At 36.5% G+C, this 25,196-nt stretch overlaps 1 protein-coding gene across 8 annotated transcripts in view; it reads right to left on the bottom strand.

Annotated features, from left to right (window-relative positions):
• LOC129764724 (protein phosphatase 1 regulatory subunit 16A) overlaps nt 1–25,196 on the bottom strand; it is a 639,202-nt gene that overhangs the window by 243,911 nt on the left and 370,095 nt on the right. For all 8 annotated transcript variants that reach the window (XM_055764137.1, XM_055764138.1, XM_055764134.1 and 5 more), the window contains one exon: nt 17,019–17,640. In XM_055764137.1, the coding sequence (XP_055620112.1) occupies nt 17,019–17,098 (80 nt within the window). In that variant the 5' untranslated portion in view covers nt 17,099–17,640. The remainder of the gene's footprint in view (nt 1–17,018; nt 17,641–25,196) is intronic.

The following is a 25,196-nucleotide window of genomic DNA, read 5'->3' on the forward strand; positions in this document are numbered from 1 at the left end:
AAACACAAATAAAGCAAAAATTACATTACTCGACAATTGATCAAGCAAATGAAGCGAAATTTGGCATATGGAGGTTTTAGGGTGCAATAAATGTTTCTATAGTAGTTAGGTACTCGTACCTCCCTTTTTTTTTGGGGGGGGGGGGGGGGTTGGCGGTGGTTGTTGTCATACAAATGAAACACAAATTTCTGCATTATAAAAGAATTAATCAAGCAAATGAAACCAAAATAGACATATGGAGGTTTTATGGTGCAATTCTATGATGCAAAAAAATGCTATGATGAATAGACAGACACTCCTCCCCTCTCTCTACGGAGGGGGGTGGGGTCTGTCATACAAATGAAGCATACATTTCTGTACAATTCAAGAACTAATCAAGCAAATGAAACCAAATTTGGCATGTGGAGGTTTTAAGCGGAAAAAAACCTTTCTAGGGTGGTTCAACACTCTTCCCACCTTACTAAGGGGGGCTGTCATAGAAATGAAACACAAATTTCTGCAAAACTCGAGAACTAATCAAGCAAATTAAGCCATATTTGGCATGTGGAGGTTTTAGGGGGCCCGAAACGTTTCTATAATGGTTCGACACACCTACCCCCTCTCTAAGGACATGGGGGCTGCCATACAAATGAAACACAAACTTCTGCAACTCGAGAACTAATCAAGCAAATGATGCCAAGTTTGGGTGTGAGGGTTTTTGGGTCTATGATGGTATGACATCCCTCCCTCCTCTGGAACCCATAAACATAATGCACATATTTCAACCAAACTAATTCCAACCAAACATGACAATTGAAAGTTTTCGGAAAACTCTGAAGGAAAATGAGAAAATTTGAAAAATCCAATTCGCATGTGCTCTACAATTACATATTGACAAGCGTTGTTAGTCCATTTGATGTTTGCGGTAACGAAATTGATCTTTGTTCGAAACTGGAAATGGGTTTTAATGTGATAAAGAGCACTCCTATATCATCTTCTATCTATACAAATAAAAATGAATCGCCGTGTTGATAAGAGCAAAACTCGAGAAAGGAATTGTCCGATTTAGGGCTGGCTTTATTCTATCATATTTTCTGTATCAAATATTTATTCCATGTAACGGAGAAACATGTTATTTGCAAGTGGATGAAAAATCTTTGCACGAGAATTGTGTCTGAAAATAATCTGATATTATAATGTCGAGTTTTGGTAGAAGTACTGAAATTTTATGGTAATAAATAATTTTAAAGGGTGGATTAGAAGATCAATCAATGAGCAGTTCTGCGATTGGACCCATGAACGTGCGCTTAGTAAGAAAACATGGATGTGATAACGAAAAATATATTTTGGGCGGGACGAAGTTTGCCGGGTCAGCTAGTGATGAATAAAATCAGTTGATGTTATGTTCCCAGAAGTGAAACATCTTTTTTTCTATCACAAATATCACCCACGGGCTCCCCACCCGTAACTATTTTTTTTTAAATTAAAAAAGAATACGTTTTTGAGGAAAAAAATATTTCAGTTTTTTTTTATTTGGAAAGCGAAGTTGGACGTATATTGGTGCCTTGTTGGACTTGCCAAATGGAGATATAAAATTTGGAAAATTTATGAAATTTCAATACTTTGTGAAATCGTCACCATTTCAGAAAATTAATATGAATAATAGAATCTACATTAGATTCAGCATGAAAAACTATACTCTTGAGTACAAATATTTGGCAGCACTGACAAGGACCGATGAATGGAGGCTTGCACTGAATTAGGGGCGCGAACAGCTTGCAGATTGTAGATTACAGAGAGACATTATGAAAATATCTTTCATAGTTTTCAATATCTTTCAGAAAAAAACATATCGCTCCAAGAACACAATTCTCAAAGAAATAATTCACAAATTATGTTACGCAGAACAGCAACAGTGGTGGCCGATCCAAACTAAAGATTTAGCTTCCATGTTCAAATTCCAAACTCTTGATTTATATTTTAGTGTCCAGAGATAGAGATTGTATTGCATTGAAGTTAGTGTGTTTCCAGCTGAACAAGAACTATTATTAATATCGGTTTATAGTGTCGCCATCTGTTTACTGCCGCCTGAGTTGTAAAAATGTATCATTCACTGGCGTTCTTTCAAATTTCATTATCAGAAGTCTAGTTTTTGTCAGTATTGTAGCTTAGTGGAAAATAAAAGATTAATGTTGAATACTGCAAGAATTTTTCGAAATACAACCGAGCTCTCAATTGAAATCAATGGAAATAGGATTGTATATCTCCATCATAATATTCGTTTCCCGTATACAAGCTATTCTTTCCAGATCCAGAGATGCCAGATGCTCTTTACTTTCCAGGCACAAAATCGAGTGCGCTTTACGCGCTGGTGGAAGAAATTTTCTCGGTAAACGGAGGATAATATTTTTGTAAGTTCAGCGGAAACAGATTGACTGAGAAAAAATCCTCAAGCAATCATAAATCCTGATTCATGTTTGGCATGATTGCATTCAAGTTAGAATGTGGATAAAATTTAGCCGTGTTTCAGCAAATAGCCTGGGGATTTTTCCTGAATTTTATCCTTTTACTTCACCTTTTGCTTTACTTAGAATGAGCATTATCCGTAATAAATATTGTGGAATCTCTGTCAATGTTTTTCTGGTTGGAAATGAGAACTGTCATAATAACGCTCCAGTTCGTATCTGTATAGTGCTGACATTAAATTGAATTCTCATGGTACAAAGATGTACCTAACTGTTTTACTGATATGTATGATCGTTGCTAATCGATTGAAAAAGCTTTTCCAGAGTAAAAATTCCGATTTTTTTCACTGCGCATAAATGTTTCAAGGCTTTTCACAACAGTGCTAGATGATTTCATGACGACATAATATCTGAAGAATTGAAGAAATAATAACGGGTTTATGTTCGGGGAATAAAATTACCTTATAAGATAAGTATGCACGAGTAGCCGCATAATTATTGATGAAATATTGTAATATTACTCAAGCGAAACATTTTAAATTCCGAGTTAATTTAATAAAAATCTATATGACATTTTCTCGTTAGATTCAAAGTAGAATCAAGTTTAATGGTGAAACTATAGTAATTATATCGATTATATCGTAATTATATCAAATCATATAACATCAGAATAAAAAAAAATTCAACAAACCATCCACTGCTAATATGCTTTCCTCATTTGATTCATCGTCCATGAATTCAAAAAATTCAATATCGATTTCTCTACAAATCACTGTAGTGGTGCTGTATATTTTTGAAAAACAAAAAAAAAATAAACGATCAAAAAATTCCCGCAAAATCCTCTCATTGGCAAAAACGTGAACTCTATGAATTTTAACGTTTTCAAACGGTTTCACTAAACTTGATTTCCATTATTCTATTTCATTATCTTGAAAATCCAAGATGATAACCGTTACAAAATAGCGGACTACTCAAAAAAAACTTCAACAATATAGGTATCAAAGGAAGAGTTTGACTAGTAGAACATAAAGGGTGTGTCACATCAAATTGCATCACGGAAAAAACGCTGTAGAAATTTAATTTTTAGGAATTATATTTTCAGCTTTCGCTTATAATCAGATAAGAGTGTATAGATCACGTTGACCATGCTTCACTGTCAATTTTTCGTAAATTTGGAAAAATGTCGTCGAACGAAAAAGAGCCTCGTGAATTAATCCTGCGCACTCATTTCGAGAATCCGGAGTTGTCACATCGGGACATCGGTAAGATGCTGGGAATCGCCCAATCCACGGTCAGCAGAGTACTAAAACGATACTTCGAGAACCTAACCATCGACCGGAAGGTGAAGAACGGCAAAAATGGATGCTCCGTCAGTGAAAAAGATCACAAGCGCGTAGTTAAGCAGTTTAGACGTGATCCGAGAAGTTCGGTCCGGGATGTCGCCAATAAGCTGAATTCGTCAAGTTCATTCGTCCAGCGGACCAAGCAGCGGAAGGGCCTGCGTACATACAAGGTTCAGAAGGCTCCTAACCGCGACGAAAGGTAAAACATGGTGGGGAAGACGCGAGCCCGGAAGCTGTACACCGAAATGCTAACGAAGCCGCATTGCCTGGTAATGGACGACGAAACCTACGTCAAAGCGGACTTTCGTCAGCTGCCGGGCCTGTTGTTCTTCTCCGCAGAGGACAAATTCAGCGTTCCGGAGGAGATTCGCAAGCAGAAACTATCCAAGTTTGCCAAAAAGTACATGGTGTGGCAAGCGATCTGCTCTTGCGGAAAGCGGAGCGCCCCCTTCGTGATGACCGGCACGGTAAACGGGCAGGTTTACCTTAAGGAGTGCCTACAGAAGCGCTTACTACCACTATTGAAGCAGCACGAGGGTCCGACCATCTTCTGGCCGCTTCGTGCCACTATTCAAAGGACGTGTTGGAGTGGTACGAAGCCAACGGGGTCACCTTCGTACCAAAGGAAATGAACCCGCCCGCCGCGCCGGAGCTTCGCCCAATAGAGAAATATTGGGCGATTATGAAGCAGGCCCTCCGGAAGAACCCAAAAGTTGTCAAATCGGAGGCGGACTTCAAGAGAAAATGGATGTCTGTTCAAAAAAAAACTACAACTTGACGTTGTACAGAACCTTATGGACGGGGTAAAGAGGAAGGTGCGAGCATACGGGCTTGGGCTCGAAGTATGAATAAAAAGAAAATGCCAAAAGTTGTTTAATAGTTTTTATTTTACTGTCTAAAATTTTCAAAAGGATCAGTCCACTGGGCGAATTTCTACAGCGTTTTTTCCGTGATGCAATTTGATGTGACACACCCTTTAGTAGCTCGTGAAAAATCTAAATATAATATGGTCGCGTCACAACATGACCTTTTTTGAGCGGTTTTATTTAGCTTGGTCTGTTTGTATGCTTGGAACATTTCCGTTTCGAATATGTATACTTTGCGACAAAGTAACACGTTTTATCACAAATTGTGAGAAAATATTATATGAAAAATGTGTTTGATAATGTTTGAAGAGTTTTAGTGGAAATATCATGTTATTTCAATATCGATGAATGGTTAAGTAACGGTCAGGACGCCAATCAGAGATAACATGAAGTAAAAATTTTCATTCAAAATTTGAACAACTTAAAAATGCCTTCGGGCCCGGCAATCCGATAGAGAATAATTTGCCTGCCTAAACGAATATCGTTCTCAGACGTTGGAAATGTACATCTGGTATCGCGGATTATTCCACATTTCTGATAAATGAAACATTAAAACCAGCGATTTTAATCTACATTTGGCAACGCATAAAAATTAGAGTCGAACGCATAAAACGCATAAAAATTAGAGTCGAACTAATAAAAATGTCCAAACAAGTTGAAAACGGGCAGAAACGAATGTATTAGTTGCTCGTTATTGACCATACGGGTAGGTAAGCACACAGATTAGCAGAGCAAACGCATTGGATATTTTGAATGCTTAGGCTGCCATACAAATGAAACACAAATTTCTGCATTACTCGAGAAGAATTAATCAAGCAAATGAAACCAAATTAGTCATATGGAGGTTTTAGGGTGCAATAAATGTTTCTATGGTGGTAAGACATTCCATCCCCCTCTCTAAGAGGGGGCTGCCATACAAATTAAACACAAATTTCGGCATTACTCGAGAATTAATCAAGCAAATGAGACCAAATTAGGGCACATGCAGGTTTTAGGGTGCAATAAATGTTTCTATGGTGGTTAGACATTCCATCCCACTCTCTAAGAGGGGGCTGCCATACAAATGAAACACAAATTTCTGTATAACTTAAGAATTAATCAAGCAAATGAAACCAAAATTGGCTTGCGAAAGTTTTTGGGTACACGAAAAGTTTCTATGGTGAACAAACACTCCTCCCCTCTCTCCAAGAGCTATTCTTATTAAATTTCAGTCCCTTTGGTAACTGAATTGAACGGATCCATATACTAACTATTCGTCGATATATTCGTCGTTAGATTCATACGTTCAAAAGCAAAATATAAATGTTTGATTTTCATATAGTTATTCGCTAAATATAATGGTTATACATATACACACATGTGAAAGAATTTCACTTGTGGAAGAATTGTAAACAATAAACTATAAACTAATCGGTAGCTTATGGTAATTTTTAACAGTTACAGTTTCGAGGATATTTTTTCTATAATATTGTTCATTATAGAAAAAATATCCCCGAAATTGTAACTGTTAAAAATTACCATGAGCTACCGATTAGTTTATAGTTTATTCGACAAGAAAACAAGACAAAGAAAAGGAAGTTCCTAGAAATCCTTTTATATCATCTTTTTATGCCCCATCTAAAAAAAGGCATTAATTCTTAATTTACCAAGAAAACAGAGACAAAGAATATTAGAAGTATGCAAACTTTATATTCCAGAACTTTTATCATCTGGTAATTATCTAGAAAATCGTTATACGTTCTTCTCTTCGATAAAAGACCCGAAAAACACGCAACAATTGCATGAAATGTAAAAAATATGTTCGTTTCGGGCATGCAGTTATGCTATGTTCTGATTCTTACTCCAATGAAACCACAATCGATGAATACGTTTTTATGTTATTTTATAGAACTTTATAATTCCATGAATTATTTTCAGTTGCTTACTTTTGATTTATAACAGTGAAAAAATCGAATTCCGTTATTTGTGTTGGAGTATCAAAAATCACTCTGTTTTGAGGAGACTGAATAAGATGACTATTAAAGTCATCTTATTCAGTCTGATTTCAGATTCAGTGTTATGATTTTGCACGCGAGTACAGGAGGGTTATTTGATACTCAATCTTTTTTTCATGGGCCCACGAACACACATTAATCATGGTGTGGCGGGCCGCAAAAAAATGAAAAAAGAAGTGTGGTGTCCAAGACACGCTGGTATTGTTCACGGATGACTACGAAATTATTGCCGACGAGAACAAACATTATAGACATTCTTCACCATAAAAATTCGGCAGCATTGGCATGGACTTCAATCATACAATAATATTTCTCTTCTGCTTTGCTTCTGGCCGTCAGTACAAGCTCTGCACTATGCTTGCTTCATGTATATTCTGAGAATGTATTCTAATGCGAAAAATGTTGCACGTCCGTTCAACACAGTAGCAAAATAGAAACAGTGGTTGCACAGGATGAACACAATATATATAGTGCTTTCACTGCCAGCCGATAACAAGCATCTACTGCTGGCCAATGTTGACTGAGATTGAGAATTTCAAGCAATCTATTGAAACCCAAAGAATCTGTAAATATCGGTACCTATATTTACAGATTTTTAAGAATTTAAAAAGTTTGCTTTCAAAGCAATTTTTAAGCTGTAGAAACAAGTTTTTGGGTCAATAAGTAGCAAACATCACTCATACACCTTCTATCCTCCGCAACTGATTTTCAAAACACTTCGTTCAGCCGACAAAGAGGTATTACAACTCCAAATCTTGCGAACGTTACGCTCTCATTTTTGAAACTTTAAACTTACATCGCACTACAGTTGTAAAAACGATGTGGTGCAAAAATGCAGTAGCACTGTCCGCTAGACAGCATGAAAATCGATGCGGTGTCTCCACCGAACAAAATTGCAACACTGTGTGCGATATCACTCTTCCATTCTTCCATTGTTCATTTGTAACAACCGTTGTGTGTGACCTCAGCACTGAGAAAGACTGCAGTCTGCTAGCGAGGAACGAGAGTGCGACTTGAACGATGAGGATGCATTGAATTACAGAGGTTCCAAATTTTCCCAGTTCAATTGCATCTAGCCTGAAGGCCATTAAAAATACATAAATTAAACTCCCGGCCTTCAGAATGATCGTTCGTAAATCCTCGTTGACGTCCGATCGCTAGCTTAAGGGGGTATTCTAGTGTAGAGACACGTATTTCGGACGTTTTTTCGAACTCCGTAAAAATAAAACAAAGAATATTTTTACTATCCATTATATCATTATTCGTTTATCTATCTTTCAACAATAAAACAAAAATAGGACGGAAAAAAAATATTCATAATTAGAATAGTTACATGCTGGTGAAGTGAGGGTGTTCAAAAAAAAGTTGTGCCATGGCGTACACGATTCCAGTCCTTCTGGTTATCTGAAACAAAAAAATCGAACAGATTCTGAATCAGTAAAGATGTCGCTATGGCATGAACCTCGGACAAGTCAAAAACATGGGTTTTAACCAAATGGCGGCCGTTTGAAAACAAAAATGCTGTTTAAAACGTTTTTTTTTTGCGTTTACCGATTTTTTAAAAATAGTAAAATTAAAAAGTTATAATTTTTTATTGGTTCATGCGATAGAGAGATGTATGCAGATTATTTTCATATAAATTTGACATAAATCGGTTCAGTAGAACTTGAGATATCGTGTACGCCAGTTAGAAAAAAACTAGTTCCGAGAGAAACGCGTTTGAAGTTCATTGTGATGGCCGTAACATGTTAGATACCACATCACTAAGATGGCTCTAACTAGGTAAATAATAGGATTTTCGATAAGTCCTTTCTAGAGTATATTCTTGAATGCCTAAACTACAGAAATATGGTAAAAAAAAAATTTCGATTTTTTCAGATTTCTAGACTAGAATACCCCCTTAATGACTGATGAATAGTGGATGCTGTGATCTGAAATCGCGAGATGATTGGATTGGTGAAATCGCGCGATGAATGATTGGGCTGAGCTTAAATTGCAATATTTTCTCCATCCACATCGCCCTTAGAACGAACGCTGCATTTTCATTTCAAGTGAGCGATTCATGCGTGCCGGATTCTCAGTGGTATAGAAATAATATGCCTTGTCGGTGCATTAGTTGCTCGTTATTGATAGCACGGATAGGTGAGCGAAGACATGCTTAGGAAAATATCAATTCTTCAAATTTTCTGTAATTTAGCACTTTCGTCGCCCCGTCACCCATATATGGGTGACACTTTCCTCGTACAAATCGAATAGGATTTTTAATAGGAATTTGATAGAATAGGCACCTAAGTGTAGCTATAGGATATGTAGAAAAATAATAAAATTATAACCATATCATAATAATGTTTATACTATACTTTTTATTAATTTACTAGCTGACCCGGCAAACTTCGTGCAGCCCACAACTGCCTTTCCTGATTTAAATAATTTCGAACACTCCCGTTCCCCGAAAATCATTTTTCTGTGCGCGATCTATATTCGCAGTATATAATTTCTTTCTTGACATATACACCTGACGCGGGCTGAGACACTTCAATCCTGGTACTGACTGTTCAAATCCGTTGCTCCGTTCTTGAGTAAAATCGTGAGGAACGGGCACCAAATCATTTTTATTTATATAAATATGCAAAATTTGCCAAAAAAAATGACTTTCCAATTTTCCATTTTTCCGAATGATTTTTATATTTTTTTTAGTATATAACCCTGACGCAGACTGAGACACTGCAATCCTGATACTGACTGTTCAAATCTGTTGCTCCGTTCTTGAGTTGAATCGTGAGGAACGTACACCATATCATTTTTATTTATATAGATTTCCTAGGACTTCTATCAAAACTTGTCATTATAATATCAGATTATTTTTAGATACAATTCTCGTTCAAGATTTTTCAATCACTTGCAAATAATATGTTTCTCCGTTACATCGAATAAATTTTTGATACAGAAAATATGATAGAATGAAGATTGCCCTAAATCGGATTATTCCTGCTTCGAGTTTTGCTCTTATCAACACATTCGGCGATCTATTTTTATTTGTATAGAAGACAGATAGAAGGAGATATAGGAGTGCGTTTTTTCACATTAAAATCCATTTCCACTTTCGAACAAAAATCAATTTCGTTGGCGCAAACATCAAATGGACTAACAACGCTTGTCAATATGTAATTGTAGAACATATGCGAATTGAATTTTCCGAATTTTCCCATTTCCCTTTCAGAGTTTTCCGAAAATTTTCAATTGTCATGTTTGGTTGAAATGTGTGTAATATTTTTATGGGACCCCTCTCCATTCCGTAGGAGAGAGGAGTGTCATACCACCATAGAAACATTTCTCGTACCCAAAAACCCTTACATCCCAAATTTGGGTTCGTTTGCTTGACTAATTCTCGAGTTATGGCGAAATTTGTACTTAATTTGTATGGCAGCTTCCCCTTAGAGCGGAGGTAGGAGTGTCTACCCAACATAGAAACATTTAGTGCACCCTAAAACCTCTACATGCCACATTTGGGTTCGTTTGCTTGATTAATTATCGACTTATGCTGAAATTTGTATTTCATTTCTATGGTTGACCACCCGCCCCCCTTTAGAGAAGGAGAAGGTGTGTCTATCTAACGTAGAAACATTTTTTGTGCCCTAAAACCTCCACACGCCATAATTGGGTTCATTTGCTTGATTAATTCTCGAGTTATACTGAAATTTGGGTTTCATTTGTATGGCAGCCCCCCTTAGAGAGGGGGGAGGAGTGTCTACCCAACATAGAAACATTTAGCGCACCCTAAAACCTTCACTTTCCAAATTTGGGTTCGTTTGCTTGATTAATTCTCGAGTTATGACAAAAATTGTATTTCGTTTTTATAGGTATTGAGTTTTTTATGTTTTCGTGATTATTACACATACACAATGGTTTGGAATAAAGTAACACCAGATGGGCCATCCAGAAGGGCCCAAAATGAGCCTCATGCGGCCCATGGGCCGCGTGTTGAGTAGGGTATTGATGAGGCTGATCTAGGGTATTGACGAAATCGAAATAAATTCGTGGGCATATGTAAAACCACTAACTGTGAATAGCAACTTGACAATCTGAATGTTCCTGGCCCAAGCGGTTCAAACTCAACGGCAATCGCAAAAAGGGTAGGAACTTAAACTACGTCAAGTGAAAAAGGTGAGTTTCTTCAAACCCCCCATCACGCCAGACCCAAACGAACATGGACACTGGCGTTCATGTAAGTTGTTCTACGATGACAAGCATGGCTCCCCAAGAGCTGCTGTCTTAGTAAATGCCAACATTAAATGCTTTCCTATTACAGAGTTCATTCAAAGGGACATCGTCGCAATCAGAGTGGAAGTACCAACCGCCAAGGGATGATCCGACATCGTAATTGCGTCGGCTTACTTTCCTGGTGACGTTCCTGAGGTTCCCCCACTACTGTAGGGAAATCAACAAGGACTTCATCATCAGATGTGATGCCAACGCTCATCACACAATGTGGGCAAGTACCGACATTAACTACCGAGGTGAGTGTCTTCTAGAATTTCTCTCGTCAAACAACATAGATATTGCTAACAAAGGAAATGAACGCAATCAAACAAGAAGTCTTGGACCTAACGCTGTGTAGCCCGGTTATTCTTGACAAGATTCATAACTGGAAAGTTTCCGAAGAGGCGTCTTTGTCTGATCATCGACACATTATTTTTGAATAGGATGCTGGCATGACAGTTCAGAGAGAATACCGAGATCCCAAAAAAAAAACAACTGGGTTCTGTATTCCCTTGAACTCGAGTCAAAAACTCTATACTCAAAAATAAGGTCGATTCAGCAGCTTCAAACGAACTAAACGAAACGATAGTCTCTGCCTACAAAAGCAATTGCCCACTAAGAAGACCACAGCTAAGCGCTGGTCAAACGATTTGCACACACTCTTCGGCTGTTTTAGCTTTTTGGCGAGATCGCGTACCGACAGTGTTGGATTTTGCTGCCGTTCGTGCAAAATGCGTTTGCGTACTTCCACTTGATTCGACGCCATTTTACCAAACTGAAGAAAAATGTAAACATGTTGGACATCGTAATAAAGAGGAGGGTTTCAGCTGTCATATAAGTGAAATATTTCATTGATTAGTGAAATATTTCATAAACTACACTGAAAGAAAAGTGTCATACTGTTGATAAAGCTTGTTTCATTTAGAATCCGGAATCATAAAACCAATTGTGTCTCGGGATTAGTTAAATGTACAAAAAAAGTTTTTATATCAAAAAATAGATAATTTTTTATTTTTTATTTTTCTTTCGGAAAAAATATTGTAAAAATTATTCCTCTACAGTTTTGATGAATTTTTATACTTGTCTTCGGATACCCTCCATCAAAGTTTGGGCTCTTTGTTGTTTAACCTCAGCGTCTATTTTATTCCACGATTTCTTCATGTCTTCATGTATGCAGCATCCCGAGTAACTTTGGCACAAATTTCGCAATTCTGCTTCACAATTGTCCAATATTTTCCGATTGGGTGCAATTGAAGGCAATTGAGGGGATGGAGGTCTTTTCAAAGGTAATCGATCCCATTGTCACAGGAGACCACTGAAGCATCCCTCGGCTGTAGTGGCAGCTCACCAAATCTGGCCAAAACATCACTGGATGTTTCTGTAGGTACTCTTCCCTATACATTTTCGAGTCCATTGTCTTGTTTGTGACGAAAACCTTGGTTTCTTGGCTGCAAATCCCTTGCCAAATCAAAAACATCCAGGCAAAATTATCAGCGAAAACGAACTTAAATTTGCTGGTAATGGGTTATCTTCTGGAATGTCAGGCCTCGGGGCTGTCCAAAATCCATCTTCATGTACATTTCGTCATCCATCAGCATGCATACTTCGTACTTCGTCAAAACCTTGTTATCCTGTTTTTTTGCTTGCGATAACCTTCTCGCATATGGATTCTCCGGATATGGACTACCCTCAATCTCAGTTTCCGATCGCATTTTCCGCTTAGATCCGTCCTCTGATCCACCAGAAGAAGACTTGCACGTTCACGAAAACATCTGTACTGTCGATTCAGCCACCTTCAGCGATTTCGCGATTTGAGTAGCTGACAAAAAAGATCAACGTGAAATTCGTGCAACAATTTGCTGTCAAAATATTTGAAATACGTCTACTACGACCAGTGGTATAAATTAAACTGGGATTCCGGATTCAAATTGAATTAAACATTAGAAGTAAATAGTTAAAATGACCGCTTGCACCTTTTTTCTTCAGCACAAGTGTTCAAGCCATATTGCATAGATGTAATGCAAAAATGCAAATTCCATATGGAAATCCTGATTATGAGCTATGGTTTCAGACATGGGACTATAATCAGCTTATTCAGAATGCACAATACACAGGTAGATTGTTTTTATGGGGTTTCCAATGCTCAAATAAAATTCGGGAACCTATACCTATGACCTTTGTTGAACCTGTGTGGTTGACATGAAACTCTTAGTACCTATTCCGAAAATATTTTTCACATATTGAATATATGTACGTTATATCGAGCTAAAATGTTCAATATATCGAGTGACGTATTATCGAGGGTACGTTATATCGAAGTTTCCCTGTATTCCGTTTGGGTTTGAGGAAATATGAGTTTTCCACAGCAATTGGGAATTTTTTTGACTCAAGCGTAACTTTTGAAAAGGGCGTATCGATTTGAGTAAGAGAAATCTTTGATAATTTATATCTCAAAAAATATGAGTCGTACCGAAATAGTGTGTTAGGAAGAGTTATAGAGTATTGTTGGCTTAGTTTAAAAAAATATACACTGAGAAGAAAAATTAGTACTCTTTTTTTTATTTACAAAATAAAATTTTAATTTGCGATATCAAAAAATATGTATTTTTTTATATTTTTTTCAATTTTTTCATATAAAATAGAAGTCATGTAGAAATTTTAAAAAATGGGCCCAAGATGGTAAAACTATTTTTGACGAAATTTGTGCAACATCGAATTTTTAGGAATTTTCGAAAATTCTGATGTGATTTAAAACAAAAAAGGTTATTATCAATTTCCTTCCAAATGTAGCCATTCTCGAAATATTTAAAAAAATATTTCTAATTTATTGTCTTTGTTATGTCTTTGTCTTTGTCTTTTTTGAAAGAGATTATTCTTTCAATATGTTTGTCGTGTTATACCGTCATGTTCATGAAATTTTAGGATTTTTTTTTTATAATTTCCAAAATTTTTTTTGATTCATTGAAGTTTGTATTAAAAAAACAGATTTTTTAGTTTCGCTACGTTTTGTATTATCCCACATGTCTACGAATGTTTCGTAACGTAACTCCTAAACATGTGTCTTAACCATAACGATGTATTTGGAGAAGTTGTTGTAAATTATAAGCAAATTCATAAAATCTCATGAACATGATGGTATAACACGACAAACATATTTAAAGGGCCTATTTACTATTGAAAAGACAATAAATTACAAATATTTTTTTAAATATCTCGAGAATGGCTACATTTAGAAGGAGATTGATAATAACTTTTTTTTGTTTTAAATAACATCAGGATTCATAATTTGTGATTAAAAATGACTGCTAACATACAATAATGAATAAAAAAAGATTACTAATTTTTCTTCTCAGCGTATATTTTTTTCAAATTAAGCCAACAATACTCTATAACTCTTTATAACACACTATTTCGGTACGAGTCATATTTTTTGAGATATAAATTATCAAAGATTTCTCTTACTCAAATCGATACGCCCTTTTCAAAAGTTACGCTTGAGTCAAAAAATGAACCATGATGATGTATTTGGAAAAGTTGTTGGAAATTATAAGCAAATTCATAAAATTTCATGAACATGACGGTATAACACGACAAACATATTAAAAGAGATTATTTACTATAAAAAAGATTATAAATTAGAAATATTTTTCAAAATATATCGAGAATGGCTACATTTAGAAGGAGATTGATAATAACCTTTTTTGTTTGAAATCACATCAGGATTCATAATTTGTGGCTAAAAATGATTGTTAAGATACAAAAATTCGAAGTTTCGAAAATTCCTAAAAATTCGATGTTCCACAAAGTTCGTCAAAAATAGTTTTACCATCTTGGGCCCATTTTTTAAATTTTCTACATGACTTCTACTTTATATGAAAAAATTGAAAAAAATATTAAAAAATACATATTTTTTGATATCGCAAATTAAAATTTTATTTTGTAAATAAAAAAAAGATTACTAATTTTTCTTCTCGGTGTATATGTTTTTCAAATAAAGCCAACAATACTCTAAAACTCTTTCTAACACACTATTTCGGTACGAGTCATATTTTTTGAGATATAAATTATCAAAGATTTCTCTTACTCAAATCGATACGCCCTTTTAAAAAGTTACTCTTGAGTCAAAAAATGAACCATGATGATGTATTTGGAAAAGTTGTTGGAAATTATAAGCAAATTCATAAAATTTCATGATTATCTATATATATAAAAATGGAGTGATGTCTGTCTGTCTGTCTGATTTATATAGACTCGGAAACTACTGAACCGATCGACATGAAAATTGGTGTGTAGGGGTTTTTGGGGCCGGGGAAGGTTTTCGTCATATTTTGAGACCCCTCCCCCTCTCTAAGGGGGGGCTGCCATACAAATGAAACACAAATTTCTGCATTACTCGGAAATTAACCAAGCAAACGAAACCAAAGTTGGCATGTGAAAGTTTTAGGGTGCAATAAATGTTTCTATGATGGTTAGACAGTCCTTCCCCCACTCAAAGGGGGGGCTGCCATACAAATGAAACACATATTTCTGCATTACTCGAGAATTATTCAAGCAAATGAAACCAAATTTGGCATGTGGAGGTTTTAGGATGCTATAAATGTTTCTATGGTGTTAAGATACTCCTTCCCCCTCTTAGAGGGGGCTGCCGTACAAATGAAACACAAATTTTTGCATTACCCGAGAATTAATCAAGTAAATTAAACCAAATTAGGCATATGGAAACTTGAGGGTGCAATGAATGTTTCTATGGTGGTTAGATACCCCTCCCCCCTCTCTTAGGGGTGGCTGCCATACAAATAAAACACAAATTTCTGCATTATTCGAGAATTAATCAAGTAAATGGGCGGGACGAAGTTTGCCGGGTTAGCTAGTTTACTATAAAAAAGAGAATAAATTAGAATTTTTTTTTTAATATTTCGAGAATGGCTACATTTAGAAGGAGATTGATAATAACCTTTTTTGTTTTAAATCACATCAGGATTCATAATTTGTGGCTAAAAATGATTGTTAACATACAAAAATTCGAAGTTTCGAAAATTCCTAAAAATTCGATGTTCCACAAAGTTCGTCAAAGATAGTTTTACTATCTTGGGCCCATTTTTTAAATTTTCTGCATGACTTCTATTTTGTATGAAAAAATTTAAAAAAAAATTAAAAATATGTATTTCGGATATTGCAAATTTAATTTTTATTTTGTAAATAAAAAAAAGAGTGCTGATTTTTTTTCTCAGTGTACATTTTTTTCATATTCAACCATCTTACTAAAATCGATACGCCCTTTTCAAAAGTTACGCTTGAGTCAAAAAGTTCCCAATTGCTGTGAAAAACTCATATTTCCTCTAACCCAAACGGAATACACACTTTCATTGGAATCGAAAATACAAGTTTTCAAAATCTGCATTTTTAGGACGATTTCATTTGGAATTGCTGTTCTGAGTAACATATTCCGAGAGATACTATTCCACAAATATCACAGTACAAAAACCAGCGTTTGTGCTTGTTGTACATTCCATCAACATTGTGAGGCATTTCCACTTCCACTTCCTCAACTATTGCTATGGTTGTTGAACTTTTGCCTATCACTTGGTGGAACCGTTGTTCGTTTTTAACATTTGCACAGGTCAATCACTCTTCAGAACAGTTTCAGAGGACACTTTCCTTCGTCAGAAACAAATGTATTCACACAAAATATACCCTCGTATCACCTCCCCCCCCTCAAATCAAAACAATCACATGCTTTCGAGCCATCACAACTTCCGAAACCGGCATTTTTTCCTCCATTGACACAGTTGAACTTTGAACTTTCGAATCCGGCCCCAAAAACTTGACCTTCGTCAAAACGAAACACAGATATGAGAGCACACACTTTCCACAAAATAAATACCCATAAATAATGAGCCCCGCACACACACACACATACCCCACCCCCAAACACACCCCTTTGAAACCGAGCGGTGGTCAAACGGAAAGAGGGAAAATAAGAGACGCAGATTCCAACTAGAGCGTGGAAATGTGGTGCTGTGCGCTAACACGTGAGCGCATTTGGTTCGTAGCGGCGTCAAAAAAAAACACGTAAAGAAAAACAACAACAACAACAACGAAAACACTTACATCCGCGCGAGATGCAGACGATCCTGCGTTGAAAGATGCTCGACCTGAGCCATCTCGGCAACTAAATCGGAGTGCTCCATTTTGCTGATATCGAAGCTCAACTTTCGGCCACTGCCACTGCTACTGATTCGTTACTTCTCCCAATGATTACGCGCCGCGATGATGTTGAGGATGACGATGATGATCTTGTGTTTGTTCGCGCGTTGCTTTCGTGGTGGCGGCAATTGTTGGGATTTCGCGCGCGCTCTCCGACACACAAACGCGCGCCCGCGTTTGTTTAAATGTTTCGGAAGGAGGACCAGAGACCAGAGAGAGAGGTTATACGGAAGTTACGGTTTGCGAGTGCGAGATTTACTGCAGCTCACAAAATTCACTAATTGCATTAGCACTCTCCTTCCCTTGTAGCGGCGCGGTCGCTCTATTTCCTCTTTTTTTTTTGGGGGGGGTTTTGTTTAACAAGTGTTTTTTTTCGGATCTCAGTCACGTTCGCCGATAAATCCGGAACCGGACAGCGATAGGGGCCACCCCACAGTTGATGGAGCTTCCTGCGTTGGTTGCATCTTAATCGTGGATCGTCAAACCACGATTCAATCAAGTCGAGCGTTGTCGAAGCACATCAGATCTGTGAAAGGAAAAGAATGAAGAGAAAACCTTAAGTACTTAAGTTGATCTAGATTCCGGGAAACAATATCTACAGATCAATGATTCAATCAATCACATCTGAAACCAAAAACTGCCTAACCGGTTTTTTTTCCGGCCATGAAGTAGCTCCAGTTTTGAAGTGGCCGTTTGTCCACCATAAACAACAATTGATTTGTTTATTGAAGCCAATAAAACCGATGATCAAAAAACATAGCCGGAGTGGGTAACGTTGATACACGATACGCACAGACGTTGAATAAATAAATGTTTGGAGATGTTAATAGAAATAACAAATAAGACGGGTGTTGTGAACGGCTTTGATGATCTCGGGGGTATTTTTTTACCGCCGATCGAAACTAGTGTTTGATACAGTCTTTCCGATTGGGCGTTAGGAATTGAACGCAAATGGTCGCGGAGGTATCGATACGTTTGAAATATTTTCTCACTTTTATCGAAATGAGTTGTTTTACGAAATTACTTCATACTGATTGTTTTTCTTTAACCCTTTGCGGTCGTATTAACACTGAAGCTACCGATGTTTCATGTATACCTATTCCTAACACAGCGGGTTAAGTGTCCCTTTATAAATAGTTTGTGAACAATGACTCGATTTTTTTTTTGTACTAAATTTATTTTCAAATGGCTCAGCAACATTAAGTAACAATGAGCCGAGTTAATGAATAGGGAAAAGCCTATTTGAGTAGAACAATTCCAATGTTCTTTCTCAAAAAGGCATAAAAACCCTATTATCTTTTCGTAAAATGTTACAATATGGATAATGACAAAATTCACAATAACATAATATTATAGGCTTCTTGTTTAGGCTTCTTGTTATAGAGATGTCCATCTCCTAGGAACTTGCTATCTCCTTGGGACTGAGTAAGGGATGAAAATCTGCTCACTTTTCGAATTCTGAAGAAGAAAGTTGCAATAGAGAAAAGGAAACGCTAATAATAAAAATCAAAACAATAAAGGAAAACTAAACATATATATTCATATTTGGAAGTGTATGGATTTGAGAAAATCATAAATTAAAGAAATAGCATCAATATTACGAGTAGCCAGAACGTCGCGAATCGGAAAATTAAGTGGCATTCCCTTATTGCGAAAATTTTCTATTAAAGATAACCTGTCATTTTGAAACTCAGAACAAAACCACACAATATGATCAATATCCTGATATCCTATACCACACACGCATAGGTTACTATCACTGATGTTAATTCGAAAAAGATGTACATTCGAAGAATAATGGTTAGACATGAGTCTGCACACTACCCGTATAAAATAACGAGAAAAATTATACCCTTTAAACCATGGTTTGAGAGAAACCCTAGGAATGATAGAATATAGCCATCGGCCTTTATCACTACTATTCCAACTTGACTGCCAAGATACAAGTGCCCGTTCACGAGGAAAATGAAGATATTCATCGAAAGTAATAGGCCTATAGAATAAGTCTCCTTCCATAGCGCCCTTCTTAGCAAGAAAGTCTGCTTTCTCATTTCCTGGTATCGAACAATGAGACGGAATCCATACAAAAGTGATATTAAATGAACTAGTTATCAGAGCACTTAAAAGATGATGGATTTCAGATAAGAAATACGACGCATATCTAGTTCTCACTGAACGGAGTACCTCTAAAGAGCTGAGACTAACAGAAGAAATGAAAAAGTGAAAAAGTGATCTGGGGTCAAGGTCTGAATATGTAGTAAGGCCATGTATATTGCAGCCAATTCTGCAACAAACATCGAACAAGGTAAACTAAGCCTACGGAAAGTGAAGAAGTTGATATTTAATATACCAAAGCCTGTGGATCCATTAAGACAAGATCCATCAGTAAAAAAAGATTTGTTTGGGTCAATATGTTTATACCTTGACAGGAATATCGCAGGTATAACTAAATGGCGGAGATCATCTGAAATATTATGCACATAATCCTTCATTGACAGGTCAATAGTAATAGAGGAATTGAACAAAATTGAAGGAATGATCTGGAAACCAGATAAAGCAGATGGACTTTCCAAAGTCATAAATTCATGATATAGAGACATTCGCCTAGATCGAACGCCTGAGTTCAACATTTTTTCTAAGTTTGCTATCACTATCGGATTAAGTGTTTCACACCGTATTAAAAAACGGAATGATAACTCGAAAAAACGTACGGAAAGAGGAAGGATGCCAGCTAAAATTTCTAGGCTCATTGTATGCGTTGACTGCATACATCCTAGAGCAATACGCAAACAGCGATATTGAATCCTTTCCAGATGCAAAATATGGGTACAGGCAGCGGACCTGAAGCAAAAACTACCATACTCCATAACAGATAAAATGGTTGTTTTATACAACCTAATCAAATCCTCAGGATGAGCTCCCCACCAAGTTCCTGTTATGGATCGAAGAAAATTTATTCTTTTCTGACATTTTTGTTTCAAGTAGCCTATGTGTTTACCCCATGTTCCTTTGGAGTCAAACACAACACCTAAATACTTGAATGACATCGTGCGACGAATAGGTCTATCCAAAAGTTTAAGCTGTATTTGTGCAGTATTATGTTTTCTTGAGAATACAACCATCTCGGTCTTCTCAGTAGAAAATTCAATACCCAATCTACAGGCCCAATCAACCAAATTGTTAAGAGAATCTTGCAAAGGATTATGAAGATCGGTGCTGTCTTTGCCCATTACCGATACTACACAATCATCTGCAAACTGTCTCAAAGTACAATTTCCCTGTCTCAAAGTACAATTTCCCGATAAACAAACATCAATATCATTTACATAGAAGTTGTAAAGAATTGGACTAAGACATGAGCCTTGAGTAAGACCCATGTAGCTAATGCGTAAAACTGACGAAGAACCATGAGAAAAACTCATATGTTTTTCACGCATCAGGTTAAACAGAAAACTATTTAATTTCTGGGAAAACCCATTTAGACGAAGTTTTTGAAAAAGAACTTCAATGGAAACAGAATCGAACGCACCTTTGATATCTAGGAACACTGATGCCATTTGTTGCTTACTACACAAGGCAAAGTCAACCTCTGATGAAAGAAGCGCAAGACAATTATTGGTTCCTTTGCCTCTACGAAACCCGAACTGCGAAGGCGAGAGAAGATTATTAGATTCAACCCAGCTGTCTAAACGATGGAGAATCATTTTTTCTAGTAATTTGCGAATGCAAGATAGCATTGCAATTGGTCTATAAGAATTATAATCAGACGCAGGTTTACCAGGTTTCAGAATAGCTATAACTTTAATTTGTCGCCACTCATGCGGAACAATATTCTGATCAAGGAAAGCATTGAACAGTTTCAACAAACGTCTCTTCGCATTATCAGGTAGATTTTTCAACAAATTAAATTTGATCCTATCTGACCCTGGAGCCGTGTTGTTGCAAGAAAGAAGATGTCTCTAAGAAGGGAGAAGGTGCGGGGGCTGAGTCTGGACATATCTTCTTGGCTAAGTCAAAAATCCACCTTTCTAATATTCAACTTCTTCATTTGAATGAGATGAATTTCTCATTTGTCTGGCAACTCTCCAAAGAGTGCTCAAGGAAGTCTCTCGTGAAAGCCCATTTACAAAATGACGCCAATAGCCTCTCTTTTTAGCTTTAATGAAGCTTTTGAATTTACGCTCCAGATAAATGTAGTTATCATAACGTTCACGGGTGCCCAATTTTCGCCAATCCTTGAACGCATTCGATTTATCTTTATAGAGATTTGTACATTCTTGGTCCCACCATAGACTAGGAGGACGTCTACGAAACGAATTACCAGGAAAGCGCTTCGTCTGAGCATCAATAGCACTGTCAAGAATTAAACCAGTTAGAAAATTATATTCTTCCAGCGGGGGTAACTCATGAACTAATGCCACCGATTCTGAAATAATTGAAGAAAATCTCTTCCAATCAATGTTTCTAGATAAATCATGCTGAATATTTGTTGTTTCAGACGATTTTGAATTATTTGAAATGGAAATAGTGATTGGCAAATGATCACTTCCATGTGGATCTTGGATGACATTCCAATAACAATCTAAAGAAAAAGAGGAAGAACACAGGGACAAATCTAAGCAACTAGTGCGGCCTGAAGATGGAGCAATTCTTGTTACATCACCTGTATTCAAAATTGCCATGTTGAAGTCCTCACAAAGATCATAAATCAAATTGGCCCTTCGATCATCAAAAGACTCACCCCATCCAATTCCATGAGAGTTGAAATCTCCCAAAATAAGATTAGGTTGCGGTAAAAGTTCAACAATATTCACAAGATTTCTATAATTAAGCATAGTTCTTGGAGGAATATAAATAGAAGCAATGCATAAATCTTTACCCTTGATACGTGCCTGACACGCAAGAATTTCAATTCCTGTGACTAACGGCAGGGGAATCCTGTAAAATGGGTAGCATTTTCTAATACCTATGAGAACTCCTCCATAGGAATCATTGCGGTCTAAACGGATAATATTGAAATCATGGATGTTTAACACATTGTCCGAACGAAGCCATGTCTCAGAAAGAGCAAACGCATCACAATAAAAAAAATGGAGCATTTGCTTGAAAGAATCAAGTTTAGGAAGAATACTTCTACAATTCCACTGCAAAATAGAGGATTTTCCTGGCTCATCCAATAAATTAGACATCGAAATTAATGATCGAGAGGAGGGGCCATTTTGAAGTCATTTGTTTAGCTATCTGGCTGATAGAAGGAAGCCAAGCAAAAATTAAACCTTTCATTGAATCTGATATTCCGAAAAAATCAAGAATCAATTGAACAATTGATGAAAAGGATATACCTCCTGAAAAAGATGAGGATTCAGGAACCGATTGAGAAGTAAATTGAGAATGGCTTGACAATTCAGGGAAATGAACGTCATAATTTGAAGATCTCCAACCAGGAGGGTTATTCTTGGGTGGAGCAGAATAATTAGAAGACTCTGGATTATTAGAGATCAATCCTCTTTTTTTAGATGGCTTAGATGAAGAAGCAATTTTTCTCTTCCTGACTCTTCCTGTGATTACTGGATCAAATTGAGAATCCGAATCATCATCCTCTGATAAAACAGAGAAAGGATTTTCTGAAGCCTCGGGTACCTGAGGTGAAGCTGCCTTGAGCATATCAGCGAAGGATCGATTAGAACGATCCTTAAGTGATTGCTTGAGTTTCATCGAACGTAATTTGTATTTCGGACAATCCTTAATTGTATGAGGAACATCTCCACAAAAAATACATTTATCACCATCTTTGTTACAAGTGACTTCGTCATGGTCGTCTCCACATTTTGAGCATTTCGTTTTATTACAACAGTAGGTTTTAGTGTGACTTAACTGATTGCAATTTAAGCAAGTCATTATTTTAGGAATATATAACCGAACTGGAAGACGAATTTTGTCAATAAGCACATAATTTGGAAGTGCTGTGCCTTCGAAGGAAATTCTAAAAGAGCCAGAAGGATAATACTTTTTTTCTGTACCCTCAGATTTCAAAGAGTTCAGAGATCTCACCTCCAAAACTTTAGCATGTGGAATATTTGCATTGTGGAAGATACCCATAGCTTTTACAAAGTCTTGAAGTTGAAGAGATTTTTCCGTAACTACACCATCGATTTCAACAATGTGAGCCGGAATATAAACTGTATATTCATTAGTGAACAAAGAGTTTTTCACTATCGCGTTAGCGTCTTTGTAATTTGAGAGCACAACACGAAGTTTATCTTTATTGACTTTCGTCATTTCTAAGACACCTGAGTAGTTAGACGTCAGGTCTTTGCAAATTTGAGATACTCTTAGAGGTTTCCCTTTCGGACGGAAAAATACCACCCAACGGTTTTTCGATGATGCCGGGGCGTTCTGGTATTGTCTAATACGTGGAAGTTGAGCAGAATTAGGCAGAGATTGTGTCGAAGAGTGAGGAACAGAGTCACTATTTGGCACAGACAAAGAGTTTGACTGCGATTGTTTTTGTTTTTTTTCCTGAAGAAACCGTAAAATCATCTGGAGGAGGGTCTAAGACCCTCATTTCAGCATCGGAGGGTTCATTACCCTCCATTTTCAAAAAAAAAAAGAGTCGAAAGAGTCGTAAAAACGAGAGAGAAGATTCTTTAGAACACGTAAATATTAAATGATAAAATTAAAAAAAATAATAATAAAATGAAATATGTGTATGTATATGTATATGTATACGTATGCGTGAAAGAAAAATAAAACGAAAACTTATCTTAAATGTATCTAGATGAATGATAGAGAACTTCTAAAATCCTTGAAGCGGGTCCAATGGCAACTTCACATTCAAAAAAAAAAACTTGAAAAATAATTCCGACTTCAAGAAAATTCCTTTCTTCTCAGTATATTGTCCCGGCTTCTTTCGAAATACCGTCAAAAATAGTCTTGAATATAACTGAAAATCACAGAAAAAAAAGGAACGGAAAATACGTTTTTATTCGTGATGATTTGAAATATACGTCACCTTATTCCCAAAGCTTGCTGCTATATGAATGACTCGATTTATTAGGTTTTGTTGAAAAACGTGGCATACCATATCTCTCCTGTATATTTCGACATTTTGGGATAACAATTGTCAGCAAAATATTGAAATTACAATTTTTGACACGCAAAATAGCACTGTAGCTTGGAATGGTTACTGTTAGCTCGCTTGGATAGTCAGCAGTAAAATTAATTCTGATCATTCTGATCACTTTTCATTCACAAATACAACAAAATATATAAAGCAATAGCAAAAAAATATGTAATGAATGGTTTTGTATCACAACCACACATACAAATCTTTCTGATCTATATATATATATATATATATATATATATATATATATATATATATATATATATATATATATATATATATATATATATATATATGGATTTCTGTCTGTCTGTCTGATTCTTATGGACTCGGAAACTACTAAACCGATCGACATGAAAATTGGTATGTAGGAGTTTTTGGGGCCAGGGAAGGTTTTCATGATAGTTTGAGACCCCTCCCTCCTCTCTTAGGGGGGCTGCCATACAAAGGAATCACAAATTTCTGCATTATTCGAGGACTAATCAAGCAAATGCAACCAAATTAGGCATCTGGAGGTTTTAGGGTGCAAAAACGATTCTATGCTGGTTAGATACACCTCCCCCCTCTCTTAGGGGGGCTGCCATACAAAGGAAACACAAATTTCTGCATTACTCGAGAATTAATCAAGCAAACGAAACCAAATTTGGCATGGGGAGCTTTTAGGATGCAATAAATGTTTCTATGGTGGTTCGACACTCCTCCCCCCTTCTCTTAGGGTGGGCTGCCATACAAAAGAAAAACAAATTTCTGCATAACTCGAAAACTAATCAAGCAAATGGAGCCAAATTAGGCATGTGAAGAAACGTTTCTATGGTGAATAGACACTCCTCCCCTCTCTCTAAGGGGAGAAGAGGGAAGGGGTCTGTATTCATTATATCATATTTTTTGTATCAAACATTTATTCCATGTAACGGAGAAACATGTTATTTGCAAGTGGTTGAAAAATCTTGAATGAA

The sequence above is a fragment of the Toxorhynchites rutilus genome, chromosome 2 (assembly GCF_029784135.1).
Source record: "Toxorhynchites rutilus septentrionalis strain SRP chromosome 2, ASM2978413v1, whole genome shotgun sequence".
NCBI lineage: Eukaryota > Metazoa > Arthropoda > Insecta > Diptera > Culicidae > Toxorhynchites > Toxorhynchites rutilus.